Source organism: Rhinolophus ferrumequinum, chromosome 12 (assembly GCF_004115265.2).
Source record: "Rhinolophus ferrumequinum isolate MPI-CBG mRhiFer1 chromosome 12, mRhiFer1_v1.p, whole genome shotgun sequence".
Taxonomy (NCBI): Eukaryota; Metazoa; Chordata; class Mammalia; order Chiroptera; family Rhinolophidae; genus Rhinolophus; species Rhinolophus ferrumequinum.
The window spans coordinates 59,505,222-59,530,468 of NC_046295.1; the positions used below are offsets into that span (position 1 = coordinate 59,505,222).

General features: G+C 37.9%; 1 protein-coding gene across 8 annotated transcripts in view; it reads left to right on the plus strand.

The window, feature by feature from the left end:
* The first annotated feature begins 6,652 nt into the window (after window positions 1-6,652).
* The window catches only part of FKTN (fukutin), a 56,870-nt gene continuing 38,275 nt past the window's right edge, over window positions 6,653-25,247 (plus strand). For 2 of the 8 annotated variants that reach the window (XR_004424646.1, XM_033122937.1), the window contains exons 1-4: window positions 6,653-6,707; window positions 9,577-9,667; window positions 17,004-17,210; window positions 22,623-22,682. Coding sequence is in view for 5 of the 8 variants with exons in the window: in XM_033122937.1 (XP_032978828.1) it covers window positions 17,106-17,210; window positions 22,623-22,682 (165 nt within the window). In the remaining 3 variants the exon portion in view is untranslated. The other 6 variants (XM_033122938.1, XM_033122934.1, XM_033122935.1 and 3 more) reach the window with 6 other exon arrangements.

Genomic DNA, 25,247 nt, shown 5'->3' on the forward strand with positions numbered 1-25,247 from the left:
CCACCCAGAGTCAGTTCTCCTTCCATCACCATATATTTGATCCCCCTTACCCTCATCTCCCACCCCCCAACCCCCTTACCCTCTGGTAACCACTAAATTACGTTCCCCAGATTAATTTTCAAACCCCGTGGCCATCCTGTGGTCACCGACTGCATATAGTTTTGCTGCTTTTGAGTGGTGTGACAAAGTTTGCATCTTAAAAACAATGTTTTGCTAATAAGTCAGAAATTTTGAAAAGTAAATTTGTTATAGTTTTATAAAAATTAAATTTTAATAAGTATATTGCATATAATATGGTTCACTTTCATATAGTCACATAAAATGGGTCTGGAAAAGTTTCTTCCTTGATTTTATTTTTACACTGGATATTCTTGTAGGGAAGTATATGGTCAGCATAAATTTTCTCAACATCTAAGTAACCGTAAGTCATTTGTTATTTTTAACCAAAATGTACATTTCATAATGCCAGTACTGGAGCATTATAAGAGATCATGAATGTTTCTTTAATCACCACAGAAAGATTACCTCATGTTCAACATAATTTTAGTTTTGTTTGTATTTTACAGTATTCACATTATGCCAATATTTGATATCCTGATATGTCACCTGTGATAGCTTTGTTACTTGGAATGTTTGATTAATGTAAATACTTTAAGCTTTTTGAGTAATTCGGAGTTTAAATGGATTACATTTAGTATAGGTTGTTTTTGTTGAAAAGATGTTGTTGGACATGCCATATAAAAGTTAGTATTGGCTTATAAATACCAGAGATTGCCATAGGACTTTTTGCCACAGACTAAATTAAAACAGTATTTGTTACTTCTGGGTCAGTATAAGGTACTGACTTTTGATTCATAATCATTTGATCTATGTTAGTTTAAACCGATATATTTTCTTAATGGTTCCCATTCAGTATAAGTTGGTCCTTGGGAATGGACATGTAGAAGATTTCACAGTACGTAGGGCAGAAGGTCAGTGAATGTGTTTGCTTTTCTTGGAGCTTCTTAAGTTTAGACAAATTTTAAAACAAGTCAAAATGTTAAGTGGTTGGTAAAAGGCATTTTTATTAGTATTGGAACTTTTTGTTTGGAGAGCCTAAGGGCTATGAGAACGCGTTTTTTTAAACATTTCTAATATCTCTAAGGTACCAAAGCACTGAGTCTACTTTACCTCTTAAGGGAGACTCTTTAAAATCAAATTTATAACTAATTCATACTATAAGATATGTAATGGCTAAGGTTTTAGAGTAATTTATATTAAAAAGCACTAGTTTTTAAATTTTTTGGATATAATATAAAAATGTTTTGGCTTCATTTCTTTTAAAGTATTTACAATTAATCACCTTAGCTCTACCATATACTAGATCTATGACCTCTACATGAATCATTTATCATCTTTGGACCTCCATTGCCTTACATAAACTAATTGTAATCTGCTCAGCCTACCTCACAGGGCTGTTGTGAGGAGTAAAATGAAATGGAGTATATGAAATGGTTTCAAACACAGTAAAATGCTATGGAAATGTAAGGTATTACTTTCAGTTAATAATGGATTTAAGTGTTTGGATACTTCTAGATGCCATTTACTTTGATAAAGCATGTGCTTAAAGTGGTATCACCAGGACTTCAAACATGATTTTAAAAAACAAAACCCTGATTAAAATGCCCAACATTCTTTAGTTTGTGCATGATTTGTGGCCTTTATGTATTTTCTCATCAAACCTGTCATTCTATATCAAGACTTTCTAGAACTGTAAAATTTCTCCCACAACATTAGTGTGTCACTGTAGAATAGTAGCATGAATAAATGATTTAAGCTATGTTTCCATGCAGGCATTTGCACTTTCACTTTATGACTGCTCAGTGCCACATACAAAGAATAAATTTGGCCTAAGTAATTCTTTCCAAACAACCAAATGGTTATAAAGTCTGTCATTGGATAAATAATATAAGGTGTATGTGCCCATTTAACATTGAACAACTTTTGTTGCATTTTGTCATTTTTTAAAAAATAATGATGAAGCATTTCAAAACCTTGTTAACCTGAATATCATTTAGTATCTCTCCTAACATACGTGTTGTGCTTTAGATTGGATATATTAAGTGGTTTGCAGATTATCTTGATCTACAGATTATTTGGTATGTCTGTCATCTGGACATGGTTTTGCTATGCAGTTTTGATAATAAAAATTCTTAATTCCTCAGGTTTAAACTTTAAGTTATGGATGAAGAACATTAATGAACTAGTTACAATGTACTCAGTGCTGCAAACTAGTATTTTAATAAGCATATTGCCTCATTTTCCTTGGAAACAAGACAAGGCCTTTTAAATGGTTTTTAACTTTAAAATAGTGTATTCAAAGTGGAGTAACTTGTATGTTAAAATGATTGTATGCTCTGTATAGAATGACCAAGTTCTTAAAAAAGCACCTGGAATATCTCATCTAAAAATTAAATTTTTTTCTGCTTTCTTTTGCTTTAGTGCTTGCATTTTATCCCCTCTCAGTAAAAATCTAAAATGTGCTGTTGAGGATGGCAAGATAAAGTCATAGGCCCTTTGCCCCAGAAGCTTTTATTTTAGAGCAGTGCTGGTCAACAGAATTGTATGCAATGATGGAAAGTTCTATATAGCTGTTGTTTTGTACACTGCAGTTATAGATAGAAGATGAAACATGTTATAAGTAACTGTAATATAAATCAAGAACTTAGTTTCTGTCTTTGGAGGTTGTCACATCTTGGATTATATTTTGGTAATTAGTAGCTAAGAGTCAGAACCAGAACCTAAGCCTTTTTAAAATTTCTGTTCTAAATTGAAACAAGAAAACCAATCCATGACTATATGAGGATGGAGCTCTTGTAACTAAGATCATTTTCACCAAGAGAAGAATGGAGTCTTGAGTCATAGGGAGAGGAAGGTGAAGATACTGAGAAACCAGTACCCTCATATAGAAGATGGAGTGTGAATGGGTGCAACATTTCTGGAGAATAATTCAGCAATAGCAAGATTTTAAATACATACCTTTGAAAACTTAATTCCATTTCTAGGTATTTCTCTTACATATATACTCACAAACAAGCCAACACTCATAACAGCACTATGATAGCAAAATAGAAACCTGATTTTAACTGAAGACTGAGCTACCAGAATTCTGCTGTAGCAAGCTACCATGGTTATATATCTGTCTAGATACATTCTGCCTGCCCCTCTTCCCGTTATGCGAGCTGGCTTCCTCAGTTAGAGCCCTTTTCATGGTATACCAGTCCTGCTGTGCCTGACTGGATCTCTGGGACAAGAGCTCAGGAAACTGTATGTACTCTACTTTTCTGTCTTAGTGTTTCCTTTACTAAACCCTATTTTACATTTATACTGCATGGTGCTAGTGGTATGTTTATGCCTTTTGCAGAAGATCACTGGGATGATTATAGATTGTGGTGTTTCCAAGTAACCTGACACAGCTTTTATAGAGTATGCTATTAATGGAAGGGTACTCATGATATGAAATGGAAAGGCAAGTTCAACAGTATATATGGTACACTAGGGGTGTGTGTGTACACTTAGACTTGGGCAAGAGGGGTCCCTGCCCTGATCCTCACTCTGGCTGTCCAGTCCAGGAAATGAAAAATGGAAGGAGCCAAGGGATTGCACCCACTTGGAGTCTGCACTCCTCTGCCCAGAATTCCTGCCCAGCCAGCCCAAAGCTTGCTTCCAGAACACATGCAGGCCTCTTTCCCCAGTCCGTCCTGAAGACAGACTGCACTACAGGTGTATATATCCCTGTACTCAAGAGGTGCAGTAGATGAGGAGCGTGGATGGAACTTGGACATGCAGACTGGGGTGTCCACATGCATGCACACCAGGACCCTTCTGGCAAGCTGAAGCTGGAAGTAAATGGAGACAAACCCAGGGGCTTGGGGGAAGAACAGGCCAATCTAGCTAATTCTTACCTGTAGACACAAAATGTCAGGGTTGGCCTCCATTTGTACTCTTGCTCAAGGCCCCACAGGGTTAAGGTGTGTGTGTGCCGCATCTGAGTGCTTTTTAAAAGATGGGTGTTCGCTTGTAAGAGAGGCTGTCCTTACCCATGTTTGTACCCCTCCTCCAACTAGATTGGCTATCCGGGTTAAAGTACACTGACTGTAGAAGGCTCCCCTCTAGTATGCTGGAGAAGTACTGCTTCTGTGTTTACCTCTAGTTAACTGTTTATTCCCAAGCCTGTTTAAGTCAATGGCAGTCATTGTAATTATATAATTTAAATATTACATAAACAAATGAGCTATGAGTATGAAAAGTTACTTAAAAGGTAAGTGGGGAAAACATTCCAGATGAAGAGCTAAAAAAGTTGCTGACAAGTTAGCTGTGTCCAAGATCATTGTAAATGATACGGGAGAATGGCAAAAAATAACCATCTAGGACTCTTGAGTTTAGATTTCTTCACTTGTATCTTTAAGTTCTAGGTCCACTTTAAAGAAACAAACTAAAAATTATAGATGATGCATTATGCCTGTGGTTTATGTAAGAAAAACGAACTCCAATCAGTTGATCCATACTTAAAAAGACAGTGCAAAATAATCCTCTGCTTTAACTGCCTTTTTCTTAGGTTTACAAGATATGCTATACACTTGTAAAGTATTCTAGGAAACTGATTATTATTTTCCCCTTTTCATGTTAATTTTTATTACGATAATTTTCAAACATACAGAAAAGTAGAGGCTATTAATAATGAACACCTTTATTCTCATCACCTAGATTTATCAGTTGTTAACATTTTGCCATGTTTGTGTCATCCTTTTTTAATATTTCTAAAAATTTCATCTATAAGTACTGCCATATGCATCAATGATGATTTTCTTTTAAGCACAACCACCCTCAGTTAATATTCTTAGTAAAATTAACAGCAATCCCTTAATATCATCTAAAGGCTCAGTCCACATTAAACTCAGTTGTCTCAAAAATGTCTTTTTATGGTTGTTTTCTTCAAATGAGGATCCAGACAAGGTCCACACATTGCATTTGGTTATATGTCTCTTAAGTCTCAGATTTTGTAGTAGTTCCTTCCCCCCTTTTTAAATGTCATTGATAAAGAAACGGGGGCATTTGTCTTGTGGAATTCTAACTTGAGCTGATTGCTTCTCTATACCTGGATTCAATCTAGAGTTTCTGTTAAATGCAGGTTCGATTTTTAGGCAAGAATCTTTCACAGGTGGTGCTGTGTACTTTCTGTTGCATCACATCAGGAAGTACATAATGTCTGGTTGTCCCAGACATAGTGAGATTGACCAGTGGGTTTAGGTGGTGCCAGCTTAATCCATCTATTAAAAAGTTCCCCATCAACATTTTACCTTAATTTTAGTGTCTATTGATGAGTGTTGTCCTATGGTATTATTAGGAGTAACAAAATGGTGATTGTTCTATCATTCGTTCTTATTAGATGGAATTCTCATAAGCATTTTGGTTACACTGAAATACAAGAAAGGCAGGATAAATGCTTGACATTTTCTCTTTACTCAGTTTCAGGATAGAGAGTTGGTGCTCTGGCGACCTTTAGTCATAACTAATGAGTTTCATTTTTAAGGAATCATGAAGTCAAGAATGTGTATATATTTGATGTGTTTCAATCAATAGCCGTTACTCATTTTGATGCTGTAATTTTCCTATCTTAGGTCCTTAAAGTTAGCACCTGTGTCCGATGATCCAGTTAATGTTTGGTAACTTCCTTCCTCTGGGTGTTACCTACTTTTTTATTAACCTAAGAGGACTTCTACAGAATAAGAACTAGTTCTAAGTAATAAGAGCACTTCTACAGAATAAGCTTGTACAGAATTAGCTTTTCTGGAATGAAAAACAAACTAAGTCATAGTAACCCTGGAAAATGAGAAAAAGGCTGCATTTTATACTTTTCTGAAACCAAAGTTCAGAAAACAACTCAAATATATCAGGGACTATTTTCAGTTTTTACTAGGGGCTGATAATAGTAATTTTTGTAGCAAAACCAAAATTACAACGATTAGTGCTTTATAGTTTCCAAAATTCATATCAAGACGGATTCATATGTGATCCTTAGTACTCCTTTGGATCACACTGTTAAAAGTTAAAGAACCAGGTCCGGAATTGTATGTGTGTTTATTTCCAGACCTAAACCGGATTGCAACAGCCCGCTGGAGCTTGGATGTCATGTGGACACTTCAACCTCCTGATTAATATTAATCGCAACTACTATTTCCCACTCCACCCCATCTCACCTGATGGTTCCCAAACTGAATTCAGGGAGTTATTCCGAATACCTTCTGCATAGAACACGCACTAAAAAATTATTCGTTGTATAGCTGATACTCACATTAAACTGGCACCCTATATTTTATCTGGCAAACTCACACGCTTTGGGAAACCGCTCAGCTGGTGCCTCTCCACTTCTTGGTTCATTTCCTAAAATCTCAGGTCGCCTCAGTGCACTGCTGTCGTTATCTAGGCACGAGATAAAAGGGCTTCAGTTAAGTGGTTAGACCACAAAAGCTAGGAAATCGCCAGGGCTCCGTACACTTCGGGGGGTGAGGAAGTGACAGCAGCGGACAGGCTGAAGCTGGGATCAGGACCGTGGGGACGTCTCCGACACCAGCCAGTCTAGTCCCCACAGCTCTGCGCTTGACGGCCCCTTTTGCAGCGGTCGCTGTAAGTGCCGTAAAGCAGAGTCGCCGCTGCTGTTGAGTAAGGTAAGGTCTGGGACGCTCAGCCGGCTTGGTGGCGGGGATTGGCGGTTGCCTTCAGACAGGTTTCGCCTGTGGCTCGGGTGCCCTCACTGGCCATCCCCTAGCCTCCTGGACCCCTACCCTGCCCCCGAAGGCCGAGGCAGACCACAGCGTGAGTGCGCTCAGGGCAGGGGGCTACTCAGTGGGTAGACGGCCACTCGGGCCGTCCTTCCCACGCTCCTGGGCGTGTCAGCAAGTACAGCCCTCACCCTGGGGCAGGGGCAGTTTTGGAGGGCGATCGAGACCCTGTAGGACCCGGGTTGGGGTAGTAACGTTTGAACAGGGTCGCGAGAGCCATCTCGGGATTTGCGAGAGGGTCTGGCGGGTGGAGTGGGGGAGAGCATTGCAAGTTGTGGGACCAATGTGTGCAAAGGTACAGAAGTAGGAACGGAACTGCCAGGTTTGGGCAGCATTGCATATTAGGGTAATGGCTGGAGGATGGGTGCGTGAAAGGGAAGGCCAGGAATGTGGCGGGAGCTAACACTGGGTCTCAGCTGGGAAGGACCTTGATGCCGTGTGAAGGAAGATGGGAGTTCTTCCTCGGGCAGTGGGGAGCTACAACAGTGTTATAGAGAGGCGGTAATGTAATTAACTATCCCTTTTCTCTTCTGATGCTGTCCTCCTAGGTTCAGCTTTTACTTTATTTGGAGAAGTATTTACGGAAGCCCCCAGCCTCTTTGTGTGCTTAATGGGATGGCCATATTAAAGTTTCATGTGGCTTTAACATCTGCATATTGTTTGCATTTATCAGTTGGGGATGTCAGGAAAGACTGGATATGAGTCGAGGTGCCTAATAGAAGCTTTGGATAGGGATCTGGAGAACTGAGTTTAGATGCCATCACCATCTCCAATTTCTCAAGTAGCATGAGGCAAGTCACTTACTTCTCCCTGGGCCTCAGTTTTCTCAGGTGTAAAAACAGGACCTGGATGATACCAGGTTCTTTCTACTTTTGAAGATAGCAGGTTTCCAAAGAATAAACGTTGACCTGTGAACAAATACCTAAGTGAGTAATGGAGCAGAGCATTAGGAATTGGGAAATGAGACAAGCTGGGGTTGAGCTCTATTCTCAGGATGGACAGGGTTTGAATAATCTGGAACCATCTCTGTTGAACACCATGGATAAAGACAGAGAAGTCATGACCAGGTATTCATATTTTAGAGTTTATTTTTGGAGGTAGGTTTTGAGATGATAGAAGATTTGGGAAGGATGGCACTAGATGTTGAAGGAATCACAAGTGGAAAGAAAGTGCAGTATGTTCTGGAAAGGAAGAAAAAAGGAATGAGAGAAATGCCAACAATACAGAGACTTGATTTCGTGGATCTAGGTGACTGGTATTTTGAACCTGGGTTTCTGAAAAGTAAATTTAAGTGCTGTTGGCAGAAATGAGAATTCTATCAGAAGTCCAGCCTGCAATAGTATATTGGAAGGAAGGTGATTCCGATTGTAGCTCTGGTGTTGCCAATAACCAGCCTCTGGACTGTAATTTAATTCTCCATCGTATTCTCTGTAAAACGATGTTGTTGGACGAGGTGGTTTCTCCTCTGTAAAATCTGTAAAACGTGTCTGAGGATGGAAGGAAATAGTTGATGGAGAATAAAATTGGTACTTTTGAACATGTTAAATATGAAGTGTAGGATATAGAGTTGGAACTATAGGCAAGTGGAGTTCATAGATAGAACTTAAATAGCAAGTTTTCTCTCAGAGGTGGCAGTTAAAATCTTGAAAATGAATTTACTTTGAGGTATAGATTGTAGTGAGATTAACTAGAGGATGTGCCCATAGATAGGAGGCTGGAGAAATGGCTGACGGAGACATGCGGATCACAGAGCTAAAAGCAAGGACTCCCTTTACAAAAAGATTACATACAGTTATAGAAATTCTTGGGGCCGTTTTTATTAAAATAATTTAACAGCAGTTACAGCAAATATTAACTACCCACTTCTGGGAACGTGGCTGAAAACAAATAATTCAAATAGATATAATCTCCACTGTCTTTCTGACTGTATGCTCAGAAGTAGTAGTATTTGTGTGTTTATTCAGAAAATACTTACGTCTTTCAGGCACTACTGAGTGCTAAGGTTGTAGTGAGCAAGGCAGACGTTGCTCCTATCTTCCCTGATGTAAAGGCCTTAGCATCTAGATCAGTGATTTTCAAACTTTAATGTACATAGAAATCATCTGAGGATCTTGCTGAAATGTAGATTCTGAATAAGTAGGAAGACCTGACAAAATGTAGTTTTGACAAGCTCCAACGTGGTGCTGATGTTGCTGGTCTTAAGACCATACTTTTAAGTAGCAGAGATCTAGATCCTGTCTAGCAGTTGTGGCAGTTATGAAGCCACTACTACAACCTATCTTCTGTTTTTATTAATAATTATATTGTCTGTGGAAATAATACATGCTCATTATTAAAATATTGGGACAGTATAGAAAAGCATAAAGAACAATGTAAAAATCACCCCAGTCCTCCCCTCCTGGAGATAGCCATTATTGATATTTTGGTGAACATCCAGATATCATACTTTATATGTTATACCATGTACGTGATACATTCTCAGCCCTGCATTTGATTCTGTTAGCTTTATGGTTTTACGAAGATCAATACCCAAAAGTCCTCAACCAAGCAATTCTTGTGGGGCAGACTTTACTTAGTTAACAATAACTTGGTTTAATATCATTCTGTTACTCCAAAAATGGGAAGATATTAACATAATTAAAGCTTATAACATGTGTGGATTGTAGTAAATGAGTATTTGTTCATTGAGCCATAGAATGAGAGATGAATTTTAAGTTTTTTTTTAAAAAACTTATTCTTCTTTTTCTAATTACAGAATCAGCTGATGTTCACCTAGGATAAACAGACAAGAAAAATAAAAGCACCTACACTCATCCCAACTCAAGACAACCACTGTTCTTACTCTGGTGTGTATGCTAAGATAGCTCTTAAATGAACCTATGAAATAACTTACGTAAATAATGTTTGGGTCAAAAGAAATCCTTGGTTCCTCACCTTTCTGCCGCCTTTGAAATAACCATAATTTATTGTTTGTAGCTTTGAGACAGGGAACAACTAGCAGGTTGCCCAGTGTCTAGTTCGTAGAGCTCAGTGATTATGTTTGTGAACTTAATGGAAGAATGGTTGAATGAAGTAACAAACCAAAGTGACCTGTGTGACATGAACTCTGGCTGTCACTCTTCACCTGCCGCTGTCCGTGTTTACCATTTGTCTCAGATACTTTTGTACTCTTCTGGGCACACAGAGCTCTTCTGGGGCCACAGAAGTCCATCATATGAGTAAAGTTGCCTCCTAAAATCTACATCTGTGCTTGAATTCTCCTGTGGAAAATTACAGAAGACTGGGGAATATGGAAACATATGATAGCCTCCTGTCTCAAGGAACTGTAATTTAAGATTGAGTGCAAAAATAGTGCAAATATACAGTGCTGTGGGAATATAAAGGAGGAGGACTCTAATTGTCTTAGAGGGAATTTCTAGTAGACCTTTAAGATGACTGTTATTAAGTATTGCTAGCATTGTATATTTATCATGTTCTGGGTGATATTCAGTGCTTTATGTGTATTCATTTGTTCAATCCTTAAACAGTCCTGTGAGTCAACTACATTTTATAGATGCATTTTAAAGATGGGGCATAGAGAGATTAAGTAACCTACCCAAGGTCATACGAGCTACAAGTGGCAGAGCAGGATTTGAACACAGCAGTCTGTCTTTGGAGCCTGAACTCTTAACTACTCAATAGACAGTGACAGGGGGATGGAGGCGGGGAGAGGAAGCATTGCAGAGAGGAAGAATACCATAGGTAAAGACACCAAGGTAAAACAGCACTGTATCAGTGGGTTCATGTAGGGGGAAAGTGCCAAATAAACCATGGGACGTCGTAGAGCAGGGGAAGTGACGCAGTGTGGCACTATAGAAATAATTGGACTTTGGGCTCTGAGACGGGTGGGTTAAAGAAAGCCTGGTAGTAGAGTATTCATGTAGGAGGCTTTCTCTCTAGGCGGAGGGAATAAGGCCTTTCAATTAGGCTAATTATACTGGCACTGGAAAAGGAATGACAGCTTTTGGAGGCACTGAGACTATACACTGTTTGGTGACTCATTAGATGTGGAGTTAGAACCATGAAAATGATTTTGTTTTAAACATAAATAATTGGTAAAATGGGGATACAGTTAATAGATGAGATGGTCCAGTCATGAAAGAAATCTGGTTTGGAGGTAGACGATGATTGTTTTAGGTGCTAGTGGAATGTTCAAGAGGACATATCCACTGGTCAGCTGGAATATTTATACATAATAATTAACCAGTAGATATGGGAAAGTATACCTAATAAAATGAGTAAGAGGATGTAAAGAAAACATCCATTTGTGAACATCCATCTAGATTTTATATTAAGCGTGTAATAAGAGGCATATTAAGAAATACCACTTCTTCACCCTTTTACTTTGCCCCTGTGATATCAGTTCCTTCCTATCTTCACGTCCTTTCTTATCTAGCCTTTCTTATCTAGGTCTATGATTTCAGACACTCTTTCAAAAACATCATTATACCATTGTCATTCAGAAAGGAGTCACTAGATATTTATGATTTTTCTGAAGCATCAGATGGAGAGATTAATCTGTTTTACCTTCAAGTGCCAACATATTGAGATACACGTTATATTGCAAAGGGTTAAGACGTGAATGAGTGGTAAGCAGATGAAGAGACTTCTTAAACCCTTGCAGCCTAACCTTTACTTCCAAGCTACTGACACTCTTTTGAGAAGTTAGCAGTGAAAGGAAAGGAAATGAACAACATGAGGGACCAGCAGTATTTAGGGAAGAGTGAATAGCATCTATTATTGCTATGCCTTTTTTGGCTTAGAACTGCTAAAAAGGTCTTAACTGTGAATACATCTTCAGAAGCATTTTCTCTTTATGCTTTCCAATCTGCTACTTCATCTCTCTAAACATGCCTTTGCCTAACTATACTACCCTCTTTCTTCTCTGTAGTTTAGCCTGCTGTTTTATTTTTGCAGTGTTTGAATAATTGAATCTCACGTCTGTCTGATTCATCCCACCCATGCCTCCATCTCACCTCCCAATGTCCCGGAATAAGTTAGCAGCATTGAGGGGACCAGGCCAGCACACATCGTCTTAGGAACCTAAGTTAGGTATCAGGGCTGGTCATTTGTCCGAGGCCCTTTGAGGTCAAGATAGGGGATCCAGAAGGCCAGAGTGGGGAGAAGTGGAATAAAAAGGTCAGGCAGTTAGACATTCTGTCCAACAGGTTCCCTACCCAGGTGATTCTCAGAAGGGCAGCAGTGGGTGAGATGTCAGGGTAAGACAGCTGCCGACGTCTTTCATGCTGTTACCTTTAAAGAGCAGGTGATAGTGTGAAAGGGCAAATGGGAGGCCGACAGAATATGTAATGCTGCTGCTCGTTGGATGTAGCCAGAGCCCGGAAACTATCTGTACTTCTTCCCATTCTGGACGTTTTCTTTCACATTTGTGTATGGATTTCATCTACCAACCTTTTTCATTTCTTGACACATAGTGAAATTGATTACAAAGGGTTGAAAGAAAGGATAAAGGAATGTGTTTATTCTTGGCTGGAGGTGTCCAGTTTGGGGCTCTAGCTACCCCAGGCCCAAAGACTGAGGTAATTGATACCCCTGACGCCATAATCCATTAAAGGTTTGGTTGCGAAGCAGACATACCCATTCTTTCCTTCGTCATTGCCAAATCTCAGTTCGTGTTTTAGTTATGGCCTTCTTCCACCGCATCTAAGAATAACCCTGCTGAAATATACCATATTTATATGAACCTCATATTTGCATTAGAACTTGAAGCGACTTGGGCTACTTAAACTCATAACTCCTCCTAGTGTCCCCATTACATCTTTTTTTTTTTTCCTGAAAACATTTCCTGTCTCTTTTTCCCTTTTCCCCCTCATTTTAATTTACTATTTCTGTGATTTTCTTTTCTTTTCCGTTAGACATGATATACTATCTTTAGGAAGCTTTACCAAAATATAAGAAAGGAAATACATTACCTAGTCTCCCCGGCATTTCTATTATGATAGCTAAAATGTCACATATGAGAAGAAATGTATACACAAATAATGTTTTTATTTTAGTTCTATACCATATTTCTCCATATGTTGTTTTTAAGTGCTTATTGTTTGGGAGTTGGAACCAAGTATAGGTTTTAAACTCTAAAACAATCACTTTTTCATATTTTACATTCTGTTTTATCATAAAGGTTTAACAGAACATTTTAAAATAAAAATTTTTAAAGTTTTGTATGCTCTTGAGCACTGTGGAGTATATTTGAGTATATTAGTGTACTTATTGTTACTTGAAATTAATTCAGCCAGTTTTAGGCTGATAGGGGAGATTTCATGTGTACTAATAACTATAATTCAAAATTGAAAGCAGTACAAGCTTTAGGATTAGTTGCATCTCCTTGTGCTTCCATAGTAACCTACACTTACTCCTTCATAGCAATTACACTATTGATATTGCCTCTAATATTTAGCTCTAATAAACTGGAGCAGTAGTTCGTAATAGAAATGGGGTGGTAAGGGATCGGGCTTGTAGATTTTGGAAAAATCTTCCCGTGCTGTTTTCTAGGTACATCACCCCCTCCACCACCATCACCATCACCAGTCTTCTTTTGAAAACTTTTATATTCATCTCTAAACTCTTAGAAGATGGGGAACTTTGTGGCATTTATCATTTTATCTCCAGTGCGTAGCGTTGTTTTGGCATCTTTGCCTATTTTGGTAGACAGTAATAGGCAAATATTTATTCCTTGCAAGATGGTAAAACTAGGAGGGTAAGGCTAGGAGAGGACACTTCTGGCTTGGAAGAGCATGAAAAACTTCATAAAAGAAGGGTCACTTAAAATGAGCTATGAAAAGAGGTGCAGAACTGGTTTTGTGGAGATGCATGAGACAAAAAGAAATGAACAAAAGCTAAGAGGCAGAAAAATGTGGGATGTATTGCAGGAATACTTGGGCAAAACCATAGAATGTGTGAAGTGGGAGAAAGCCTAGAAAATTTGTGCTCAGATTATGTATACCCTCGACTGCTGTTGTATGGAACTTGAACTTTATTTATAGGTGGTAGAGAACCATTGAAAAGTTTTGATTGTGGTGTAACTTGATTCATCTAGCAACAACTTGATACACCTGTCAGTATATAGGTAAGAGTATGGGTAGGTAGAAAGTGGAGAATGGGGCATCAGTTAAAATTAGGACATTAGGTACAATTAGAATCTAAATTAGAATGACAGTGAAAAAGAAGAGGGAGTTGATGCCAGAGATATTTTAGAGGTAAAAATCAACAGGTCTTGGCCTCTCTTTTTTTAAAGTATCACATTATTCATTTTAACTACATTCCTAATGCAGAGATAACACTAGCAAAAAAGAATGTTTTGACATCTAATATTCCTCCTTTGCAATTGAATTGCCTTGGCATTTATGAAAATAAACAATGAAGTAAAGTTAATTGGATATCATCCTGATAATAAAAATGTAGTTAAGTGATGATATATTGTGGAGGTTTATTTCATGTAAGAATTAATTAGATTAGAAATGTGTCCAAAGAGAGAGTAAGATATTAATTTGGACTTTGTGTTTCTGTAGTGGTTTATATAGGCCTTTTATGCCTTCTTTCTCATTTATTAATTCAGGCATAGAACAGGCTGAGCTTTGGCACAATCTGAATGCCACTTATATTTCATTAGGAATTAGTGTACATTGATGTACAAGTGCAAGAAACTGAGCTGAAATCTTGAAAATGAAGGATATTCTTGTTATCTTGTGAGCTGCCCTGATCGGAGTATTTGATTGTTTTATTTTAGCCTATGTTAGCTGACAACAAAATCTGATACCATCATCAATATTATTTTATGTTGCTAGTTTTCAGTTTTAGGAGATAGAAAATGATCATGATTTATTCAGTTATCTTTGCTTAATATAATTATCTGTTGATCAAGTAGATTATTCTCATCACTGTTGATATAATTTCTTTTAAGTAATTTGTTGACCTTGTATAATTTCTTAGTGTTGCTTTTTATAGGCTTTAGCTCTGGAAGCTCATCTGGATTGTTTTGAAATCCCAAAACAAGACTTCTCATTTAAGATGGCAGTTAAGACATTTGTACCTTCTATCTGAAATTACCCTGAAACAGCAAGGAGAATAAGAGCTAGAGATATAATCACATCTTCAATGAGACTAGAAGTCCTGTAACCCCAAATCAAAATACTTGAGAAATGGTTGTCACTTGTAAGTAGGAAGAAATGAAAAGAGTGTGCTGATAGAAAGCGGTCTCAGATGGAGCTGGCAGAACAAGGAGAGCCGGATCTCCCGTTTACAGTGGGATCAGGATGCATAGGAAGGTAGTGAGACCTTCCTTGGACTGTTTGGCAATATGAGCTAGCAAGAAAGGAAGAGGAAAGGAGGAAACACACGGAGACACCATCTTTACAGGAAGCACTCTATGGGGAGGCAAGAAGAAGTAATGGCTAACCACCTTTTTCTTGCTTGTTCTTACACTCGTTCTCTCTGTCTCTCACATAAACATGTACAAAGCGCTGTCATAAAGAGCTTCTTGTGTGCCAGGAAGACTATCTCCTGGTCCAGAATACAGCCTTGTTTCTTCCTTCCCCAGTCTCCTTGCAAATAACTGATTTGGGAGAAAAGAAACAGGGAATGCCAAGTGACAAAGAACCCGTGAGAAAACTGTACTGGCCTAAAATATTTAATAAAACAATCACTTTTTAAAAATAAGGGACAAAGTTAATTGGCCCAAGAGCTAGGAAGAAATAACAAAAGAACAATATATGATGAATTATAACCTGGCAGAGCTCAAGAAAGAACAGAAAGAACAATAAAATCAGAGAAATAAAAGACCACATTGGAAGCAAAAAGGAGAATTAATATTGTGAAAACTCGGTAGAGGACATGATAATAGGCTTTTGAAAGTTGGTCAAAGTGGAATGGGAATGAAAGGCAATGAAACAAGTGCTTAATTGTAGTTCTGGAAAGAGTTCAACATTAGAACAGAAAAATATTCGAACATATGACTTAAGGAAACTGCACAACCGAAGGAACCCTTGGTTCTGCAGATTGAGGCGGCACACAATGAGGAAAAACTAACTTATAGTCATCAACATTTTTACATACTAGTTTTTTAAGAATTGAATTTCACAGGTAAGGAATGTGTTCTTTGCTCATCCCAGTAAAATGATCAACTTATCTATAGGGAGTGTTAGGGAGTGTTGGGGGAAGGATCAGATATTGTTAAGGAATATATAGCATTACAAGAGAGTGGTGCAAAACCTATGAGTCATCAGGGGAAAGAAAGTGTGACTGCAAAGCCAAATTGTCAGTTGACAACCGTTTTTGAACAATGCAAGAACTCAAGGTAAATAGTACCCGTAAGTTTTTTTTTATGAACTCTGAGAAGGTGAATATCAGCCATGCAGTGGATGAACAGAGATGATACAGCAAAAGGATTGGTAGGAAACATAGTGGGAATAAGACCAAAATAACTGAGATTTGTAGGTACAAATTATAATAGAACTATAACAACGTAGAAATAACTAATAAAAGTCAGGTTTGAAAGAGAAACATTTGAACTAAATTTAATATATTTAACCAAAATCAAGCAGTGGAGAGGAGGTAAGAACTAGTAGAACTATGTTAAATTTCTTGTCCTAAAGAAAATTAGATGGCACTAAAGATGAGAGAACAAAAATTTTTATGATGGCTCTCTTTACACTTGCAAAAACTGAAAACATACACGGGATCTTTCTAAAAACTGACCACATCCTAGATCCCAAGAAACAACTAAGAGCTGCCATATAGATGATGTTCTTTGACCAAAACTTTTTCGATTTCTTCTGTGGAAGTGGTCATAGTATAGTCAGCAGCATCAGCATTACTTGAGAACTTGTCAGAAATGTAAGTTCAGAGGCCCACACCACATCAACTGAATCGGAAACCTGGGGGGAGAAGCACCCCAGTTGCTGTTGGTCAGCGTTTATAAATATCGCGTTTATAGTTTTTGTCATTCGCAATTGTAAAGAATGCCGTGATAAACATTTTTGTTCTTTCAGGTTTGGTCTCCTATCTGATTATCTCTTTAGGCTAGGAAATTACCAAATCAAAGAATGTTCTGTAGAACTTTAGATAACTTTTTCTTTATTGCTGGTTATTAGAGGTGAAAATTAAAATCAGGCTTTTTCTCTTTAGAAATATCTTTTTGTTCACGGGAAACAAGATTATCTTCTTATCCGAAAAGATGAAACCAACCGGGTTACTTTCAAAAGACAACCAAGTGACCACTGCAGACTAATGAGTAGAATCAATAAGAACGTGATTTTGGCGCTTTTAACTTTGACAAGTTCTGCATTTCTGCTGTTTCAGTTGTACTACTACAAGCACTATTTATCAGCAAAGGTAACTTTTTTCTCCTTGCTCATCATTAGGCTTCATTTCAGCGGTGTCTTTTCCTAACATACTTTTCTTTTGCAGTACATAACATGAATAAGTTTTTCAGATCCTTGCAGAAATATTTCTTACTGAGATTCTTATCTTTGTGGGGTGATTACAATTGTGTGTGCTCCTTCAGTCTGTACTTATGTTTACTTGTTATATCCAGGGCACTTTGTAGGAATACAGAGATAAACACAATGCAGGTCTTACTCTCAGGGAACTCATATATAAGGTGATAGTGACAACAGCAGTAGTTCTTGAGTCTGGGGCCTTTAAAGCCCTGAGTTGGAATCCTCATTTGGTTGTTTGGCTTTCAGCAAGTTACTTAAGTTCTTTGAGTCTCAGTTTTTTTACATGGAGCTGATAGTAACTTTGCTGGATGAGATAATATATGTTAGGTTGGTACAAAAGTAATTGCGGTTTCAAAGGTTAAAAATAATTGCAAAAACCGCAATTACTTTTGCACCAACCTACTATAATGCATCTAACTTAGTGTCTGATACTTGTAGACGCTCAGAAGACTGTCGTATTAATAGCTTATGTCTTCTAGTGCTTTTAAGGTTTCCACTGGAATTTGATAAATTAAATCGTATTTCATTATTTTAGTGTCCATATGAGCTCACATTTATTACTTTTTCCTAAATAAGTGAAGCCTGTGTGTGTTAAGGTTCTTGCACAAGATGGCCAAGTTCAGGTCCCATAACTTGTGTCTTCACTCATAACGCTACTGTGGCGTGTAAGCAAGTATGTTCAACAAAATCCTGTAAGATTGATGAGAAGATATGAAATGAGATGGCTTTGAGGAATGCTGAATCACAACAGAAAATCCTGAAATACTGATGCGTTAGTGGAGGGAAGACAGTCAATGAACTGTGCTTGTGTAAAGCACTGAGTGAACCAAACTTGAATGATATTCTTGACTTCGTCCTGTAAGCCACACCAGGGCCTGCAGTAATAAAGTGTTCTCATTACTGAGGAGACCACTTACAGGGTTCTGTGCAAGGATGTCTTACGTTGCGTTCTATTTGGTAACCTGTGTGTGTTTGGCTGAAAGCCAGGGAAAGGGAATTGAAAGGAGAGTTTGGATTTCAAGTCGGGCAGTAGTCATTCACGGTGAACAATGTAATGTCGTATGCCATTATTAGAAGGAGAAATAAATCTTGGGGCCAGTTAATGTGCAACAAAGGTTTTCGAAATGTTTTGAGTTGGTCAGTTACTTGCTAAAAATCATACAAAAACCATGATTTTCTTTGCTATTCTTTGACTATTGGCTAGTTCCATCTTGCTTTGAAGGATAATTTGCAGGTCATTGCTGGAGGAAAAGCATTATATGTGATAGTCTGATTTAGCATGGTGAACTTTAATAAATGCTGTTGCCCCTCTCTTCCTGTCCCACCTTTCTATGTCCCCCAACTCCTGCCATTATCCAGGAGAAATATGAAAGAATTTTTTTTTTATTAGAATTGGAGGATAGTTTTTTATTCTTTCATTTATTCTCTGACTTTAGACTGTATAGATTTTCTGGCCAAACAAGTTTTGATTATTACAAAACATAGCTTTCCCACCATTGCAGATTACATTTATGAGTTCTGTCCACTAACCCCTTCCGAGACGGGAGTAAATGTGTTTCTACTGGAAGGAAAGGCGCTGAGATACAGAAGGGGAAGGCTGCCTGGAGCGTGGGTGAATTTGCCATGGTTAGCGTTTGTGATCCTTAGGTTTGCAAATTTATAAACAATTTTAAAAGATCAGTTAGTGCAGACTTCATTTTTTTTTTTTTAAGTATTACCGTTTGATTCTATATAGCAATGAGTAGCGATCATGCTGAATTAAGAATTTGGTTGTTTGGTTTCTGTCAGAAACTGATTCTTGGATACTGTCTTTCAAAAATAACAAGATTTTTGGGGTGGCCAGATAGCGTGAGCTCTTAACAACAGGGTTGCTAGTTCAATTCCCACATGGGCCAGTGGGCTGCGCCTTGAAAACAACGACTGGACTTAGAGCTGAGCTGTTGGACTTAGAGCTGAGCTGTGTCTTCCACAACTGGATTGAAGTCCAACGACTTGGAACTGATGGGCCCTGGAGAAACACACTGATCCCCAATAAAAAAAAAAAAAACTACAAGATTTTTCCTTAAATCTTTACCTATTGCCCAGATGCTTTTTCTTTCATGGCATATCTTCATTTAACTCATTTATCAGTGGAGTTCTGTAGCCACCAGACTTTTTCTACCAGTCCTTTTGGGCATCTGACTCCATCTCTCCTCTTATTTATTTATTTCACTTAAATTTTCACTCCAAATATCCCATAGACAAGGCTTCAAAATATATTTAGGCTTTTTTTTAACCTCTTGGCTTTAACGTTATGGCATTTCTTTTAGAACATTCAGTCATTCATTTGTCAATTATTTGTTGAGGACTTACTGTGTGCCAAGCACAGTGCTACGCTATGAGACAAAGTGACGAATCAGTGTAATCCTTAATGTCTAGGAACTTGTAAATTGGGGAAGTTTGGGGTTGAAGGGGAGAGGGTTTAAGAAACTTATAAAGAGACATATAAACAAATGACAACAATGTGACACGTTACTTCTCCTTCAAAGCACACAACATAAAACCCTGTTCTGGCTACTTCACTATTTGAAGCTTAAGAACTCTTCTGTCCTTTAATCTCTAGACTTTGCCATCCTCCTCCGTACAGCTGTTAGAGTTATATTTTCTTAGGTACAAATCTGATGTAGTTATTCTCTGCATAGCATACCTGTGGAGAGTTCTAAACTCCTTAGCATGGTATGGTGTAGAGTCTCTGTTGGCCCTCCAGGTCCTCTCCTCACCATTCCCTGTGCCTTGCGAGGCTGGCCTCTGAGGACTGCATCAGCTGAGCTGCCTTGCCCTTCCTTAGGTAATGAGGAACTGCTGGACAACCTGCTTAGGAGGGTTATGATTGGCTATTTCATGGATGAACTTATATTTTGAGGTGGTCTTATAGAATGAGTAGGAGTTCTCTAGGTGAAGAAGGATGGGAGGGCCATTACAAAAAGAGGAAACAGCCTATTCAAAGAGAATGAGCTATATGGATGTCTTAAAGAGGTGCATGAGAGGTGGAAACCAAAGGAAGAGCAAAGGTCCTGAGGCAGAAACATGCCTCGTAGTTTTGAGACCACCAAAGAGATCAGTGTGGCTGTAGAAAATTATTGGGGTGGCATGGGCGTGGAAATACTGGGTAAGGTTAGAGAGTTCCATATTGTTTAGGGGCCTGTAAGACAAAAGGACTAGCTTTTATTCTGAGATAGACTAGGAAGCACAGGAAGGTTTTGAGCTGATATTTGACATGATCTGACTTTATTTTATAAAGAAGTAGACTGGATACTCTGTTGAGAATAGATTGTAGGGGCAAGAGCTGAAACAAAGACCAGTTAGAAGGCGATTCTAGTAATTTACATGAGCTGATGATGGTTTGGACCAGGAAGTTAGTGGTGGAGTTCGTAAGAAATGGAAGGTAGAGCTATCGTGATTTGTTGATGGGCTAGATTTAGGGTATGAAAGACAAAAAAGAGTCAGGGGTAACTAGTATTTTTAGGCCTAGATAATTGGAAGGGAGTCGCTGTTTACTGAGATGGGAAAGACTGGGAGAAGCAAGTTTGAGAGATAGTGAAGATCAGGAGTTTTGGGGCGTTTTTGTTTTTGTACATGTGAAGTTTGAGATGCCTAATTGACATCCGCATGTAGAAATTGAATAGACAGTTGGATATATATAGGTCTGGAGTTCAAAGGACTGGTCTGGTTGGTAATGTAAATTGGGAGTTGTAAGCATACAGGTGGTATTTAAAGCCACAGGCGTAGCTAAGTTAGTTACCAAGGAAGTGAACATAGAGTAAATAAGAGGAAAGTCTCGGGGCCTGAGCTTTGGGTGCCTCCAGTAGGTCAGAGAGGTGAGTAGAAGTGAGGAAATGAGGCCAGGAAGACTGAGTAGTCAGAGAAAACGATCAGGAAAGCTAGAAGTACGGGGACCCTGAGTGCTAATTGAATGAAGCGTTTGAGTGAGGGAGAAACGATCAACAATTCTGGGCAGACCAAGCAAGACGAGGATGGAGTAAACGTTCAGCTCAAGGGAATTCACGTAAGGAGAGGAATTAGAGCCAGTGAATACAGACAGCCCATTACCAGTTTTGCTGTAAAGGGGGACAGAAAATTGTTAGTTGGGAAAAGAGGAGTCAAGAGGGTTTTTTTGTATTTTTTTAAAATTATTTAAGATAGGAGAGATAATATCTTGTTTTTATACTAAAGAGCATTACAAAGCTGCCTCTTCGTTGTTTTTTCTCAAATATTCTCAGTATAAAAATGTTATTGTCTCAGTTGCTGAGCTTGTGAGGAAAGACCAGTCCTGACTCCACCTTAATTACTCAGTATATCCCTCCTTCCCTCCAACTGACAAACGCTTATTAAGCATTTACTAATTACCAACCATCCTGCGAGGCACTGGCAATACACAGGAGAATTAAGATGTGTGCCCTGCCCTTGAGTTTGAGGTTTAGGATGAGATGAATCTCCTTTTTAGAAACTTGGAGCACGTTTCATTTTTAGGGTGAGACTATTGTGATTATTCTTCAACATGCTCCCCTCTATACCTTACAGATAAGAACACACTGAAGGCATAGGAAACCTCTTTGGTTCTTTGAACTTGAAATATTCTTCCTCTTTTCTTTAGGCCATCAGACATTCTTTCTCCTGTTCCTTTCAAGGTATTTAGGGGCTTCTCAAATGAAAATGGAGTCTGAATATTTCTGAAAATATTTTTGATAACTCAGCACTTAAAATTATGATGCATGTTAGGGAGGGTGTGGGCACTGGAGCCACTGTAAAACAGAAGTAATGCCTGCTTTGCAGGATTGTTATGTGGGATAGATGAGAATACATAATTCATGTATGGAAATATCAAACACGGTGCACTTAGGAGCTGCTCAATAAATGCTATTATACTTTCTTATCACCTTGCCAAGGTGCATCCTCGTAAACACCAACTCAGTGTGTGGAGATAAGTTGAGGTTAGGGATGTGGAGCTAAATGGATAAGCCCTAATTCCAAAGAGATAGCAAAAAGTTCACTATTCATTGGTGGAAATCAGTTAGTTTAGAGATGTTGGCCATGTGTACCTTTGTGTTTAATCACGTACTGCGCTCTGTCAGTGTTTTCCATCTTGGGTAGTTGTATTATGTAACTGTGGAGTTCTTAGCTCATGACTGTATGAAAATAGGTATTTGGTGAATACTTTTTAATGATTATGAGCCAGTGATAAAGTTTGAATCTCATGCCTATCCTAAATGTAATGTTGCATGCCGGGCTTTGGATTTACTAAAATGTTCTTTTGTTATCTTCCTAGAATGGAGCTGGTTTATCAAAATCCAAAGGAAGCCGAATTGGATTTGATAGCATACAGTGGGTACGTACGAGAAGCACGAAATTACTAAAGTATAATGTTCAATAAGTTCATTCGTTTATATACTCAGTAAGTATTTGTTGAATGATGACAATGACAGTCGCTGCCTTTGGTGAGGAGTGGGGTAGGTGGTAAAGGGAAAGTGCTTTACATGCAGCATCTCGCGTAGTTCTTACGGAAACTTTACCAAGTCAGCATATATTGTTATCCTCAGTTCACGTGGAGAGGTTCAGGTTAGTTTGCTAATAAATGACTGAGTCCCGAGTCTGTTTGCCTCCCATCCTCATTCACTGATCTATGGTACTTCCCCAAATGAATAAATAGTGAATAAGAATTGAACTATAAAATGATGAGGGATAAAAATCTATTCAACATGTTTCCTTTATAAGACAAGGGAAACTAGCGATATATACAATATATCCCTGGTTTGGTTTATAAATTTCAGAGCCTGCACATTTATAAAATATATTTTCTTACCTTTTCTCTAACTAAACTTAGAATGAAAAACAATGCTCGGTTATTAATAAAAAATTACATTTATCCCATTAGTATACATTTTGGATATGACCAGATAGTTCTTGTAGATGTACTTCAATCTTTGGCTTCTCTTAAACCAGAGACATGCAAGGCTTTAGATTAGAAGTGGGTTTCAAATCACCACGCAGCAGTAAAGTACTAGTGATAATTGATTTTACGTCATTGCTAACACCAGTTGGATTTGAACCACTGTTCAAAAGGTAAAGTCTGGGATATCCTATTATCAGGCTCTTCAACTATCAGATCTAGAAGTATCAATGTGAACTTTTAATTTATTAAAAATAGTACATGTTTTGCCCTGTGGACTTGGGTAGTCTGAGGGGAAAGGGAAGTATGATACCCTTGTGACATCCTTGCCAGTCACAATTATACTCTAGCAGATGAAGTAAAAAGGGGCATTTTGTGCATTTTGTCTAGCCCTGCTCTACCTCCATCCCATCCTTAAGAAAAATACACACATGATATTTGGACCAGATTTATTGTCCTGTGAGTGAAATAATTTGTTGAGGTTTGAAATTCAGTATTTAACAGCTGGCCAATGCACCATCTGAAGATAATGGGGGTGCTTTGTCATAAATTGTAACATTTAAAATGTGATGATACTTGTGGTAATACAAACTTTTGAAGTTTGCCATTTATTGAGAGTTTTCCTATGTGCACTGGTAGAGCATGTTCGGAAAAAGTTTTAAAGCTGTAATAGGTTTAGTGGGACAGAAGACTTGATTTCATCTGGATTAACAAACGGCATTCCCAAAACCTTTAGTACATAAAGCAGTCAGCAGGAGTACAGATTCATTGATATATTTTTTTAATGGAATTTGTATATCATTTAAAGCTTAACATTACAGAAAAATGTAGGATAACCCATCTTTTGCATTCAGGTAATGACCCTTGAGATAGAAGAAAATAATGGATTTTTTCAAAAGGGTTACTTTCAAGGTAAATGAGCATAACCTTAAAGAGCAGTGTACTATATTCAGTGAGTTCTCTTTGTTAATTACATTGCACGGTACTAATCGTTCTAATAGTTGCAAAATACAGGCAAGGGAGAATTACTGAAATACTTTTAGAAGGAATGAAAGTATCGTCTGATCAATAAGTGTGATACTGAGTCCTGATAAAATTTTAGAATGAATTATTAAAAACACATGACTTAAGAGCACTTAGCAAAGAAAATGATGCTGATTAGGCTTTCACTAAGAACAAGTCCCACCAAGCCCTCAGGTTCTGATAAAAGTGTAATACACTGGTAGATGGATAACCTACTACAGTGTCAGCGTATCCTCTTTTACAGTGTCAGTGTATCCTCTTTTCAACAAGACATTTTTCTTTCTTGTAAACGAAATGAATTACCAAAGACCAGATGATAAGGGTCATGTTGATTTAGAAACTGATTGGATTTAGAGTCTATTGCACATCTGTTTCCAAGGAGCGTTGGTGATTGCATTGATAACAACCTGGAAGGCATATTTAGGAAGTGAGTTACAGAATCTCTCCTTAATCCTGCCTTAATCTATATTTATATTAACAATCATGATGAAGCCATAAATGTGTTCATCATGTTAGTATATAACACCACGCTGAGAGTCATTCAACAAACATTTATTAAGCACCTTATTTATACTAGTATCTGTCATCTCATCATCTTTCTTCCAAAACCAGTTCTTTCTCTTTTATTGTCCTAGTGTAAAGCACAGAAAGCAATAATATAAAAGGAAAAAACATTAATTAGACTATCAAAATTGAAAACTTCTGCTCATCAAAAGGCACCATTAAGAAAATGAATAGACATGCCAGAGACTAGGAAATATTTGCAAAACATGCATCTGACAAAAGACTAGTATCAATGATAAATAAAGAGCTTCTACAACTCAGTAATAGGTTTTTTTTGTTCATACTTTTTATCAGATTGAGGAGGTATTCTATTCTTGGTTTGCTGAGAGTTTTTAATCATGAATATGTATTGAATTTTATGAAATACCTTTTCTGTATTGACATTGTCATAGATTATTCCCCTTTATTCTGTTGATA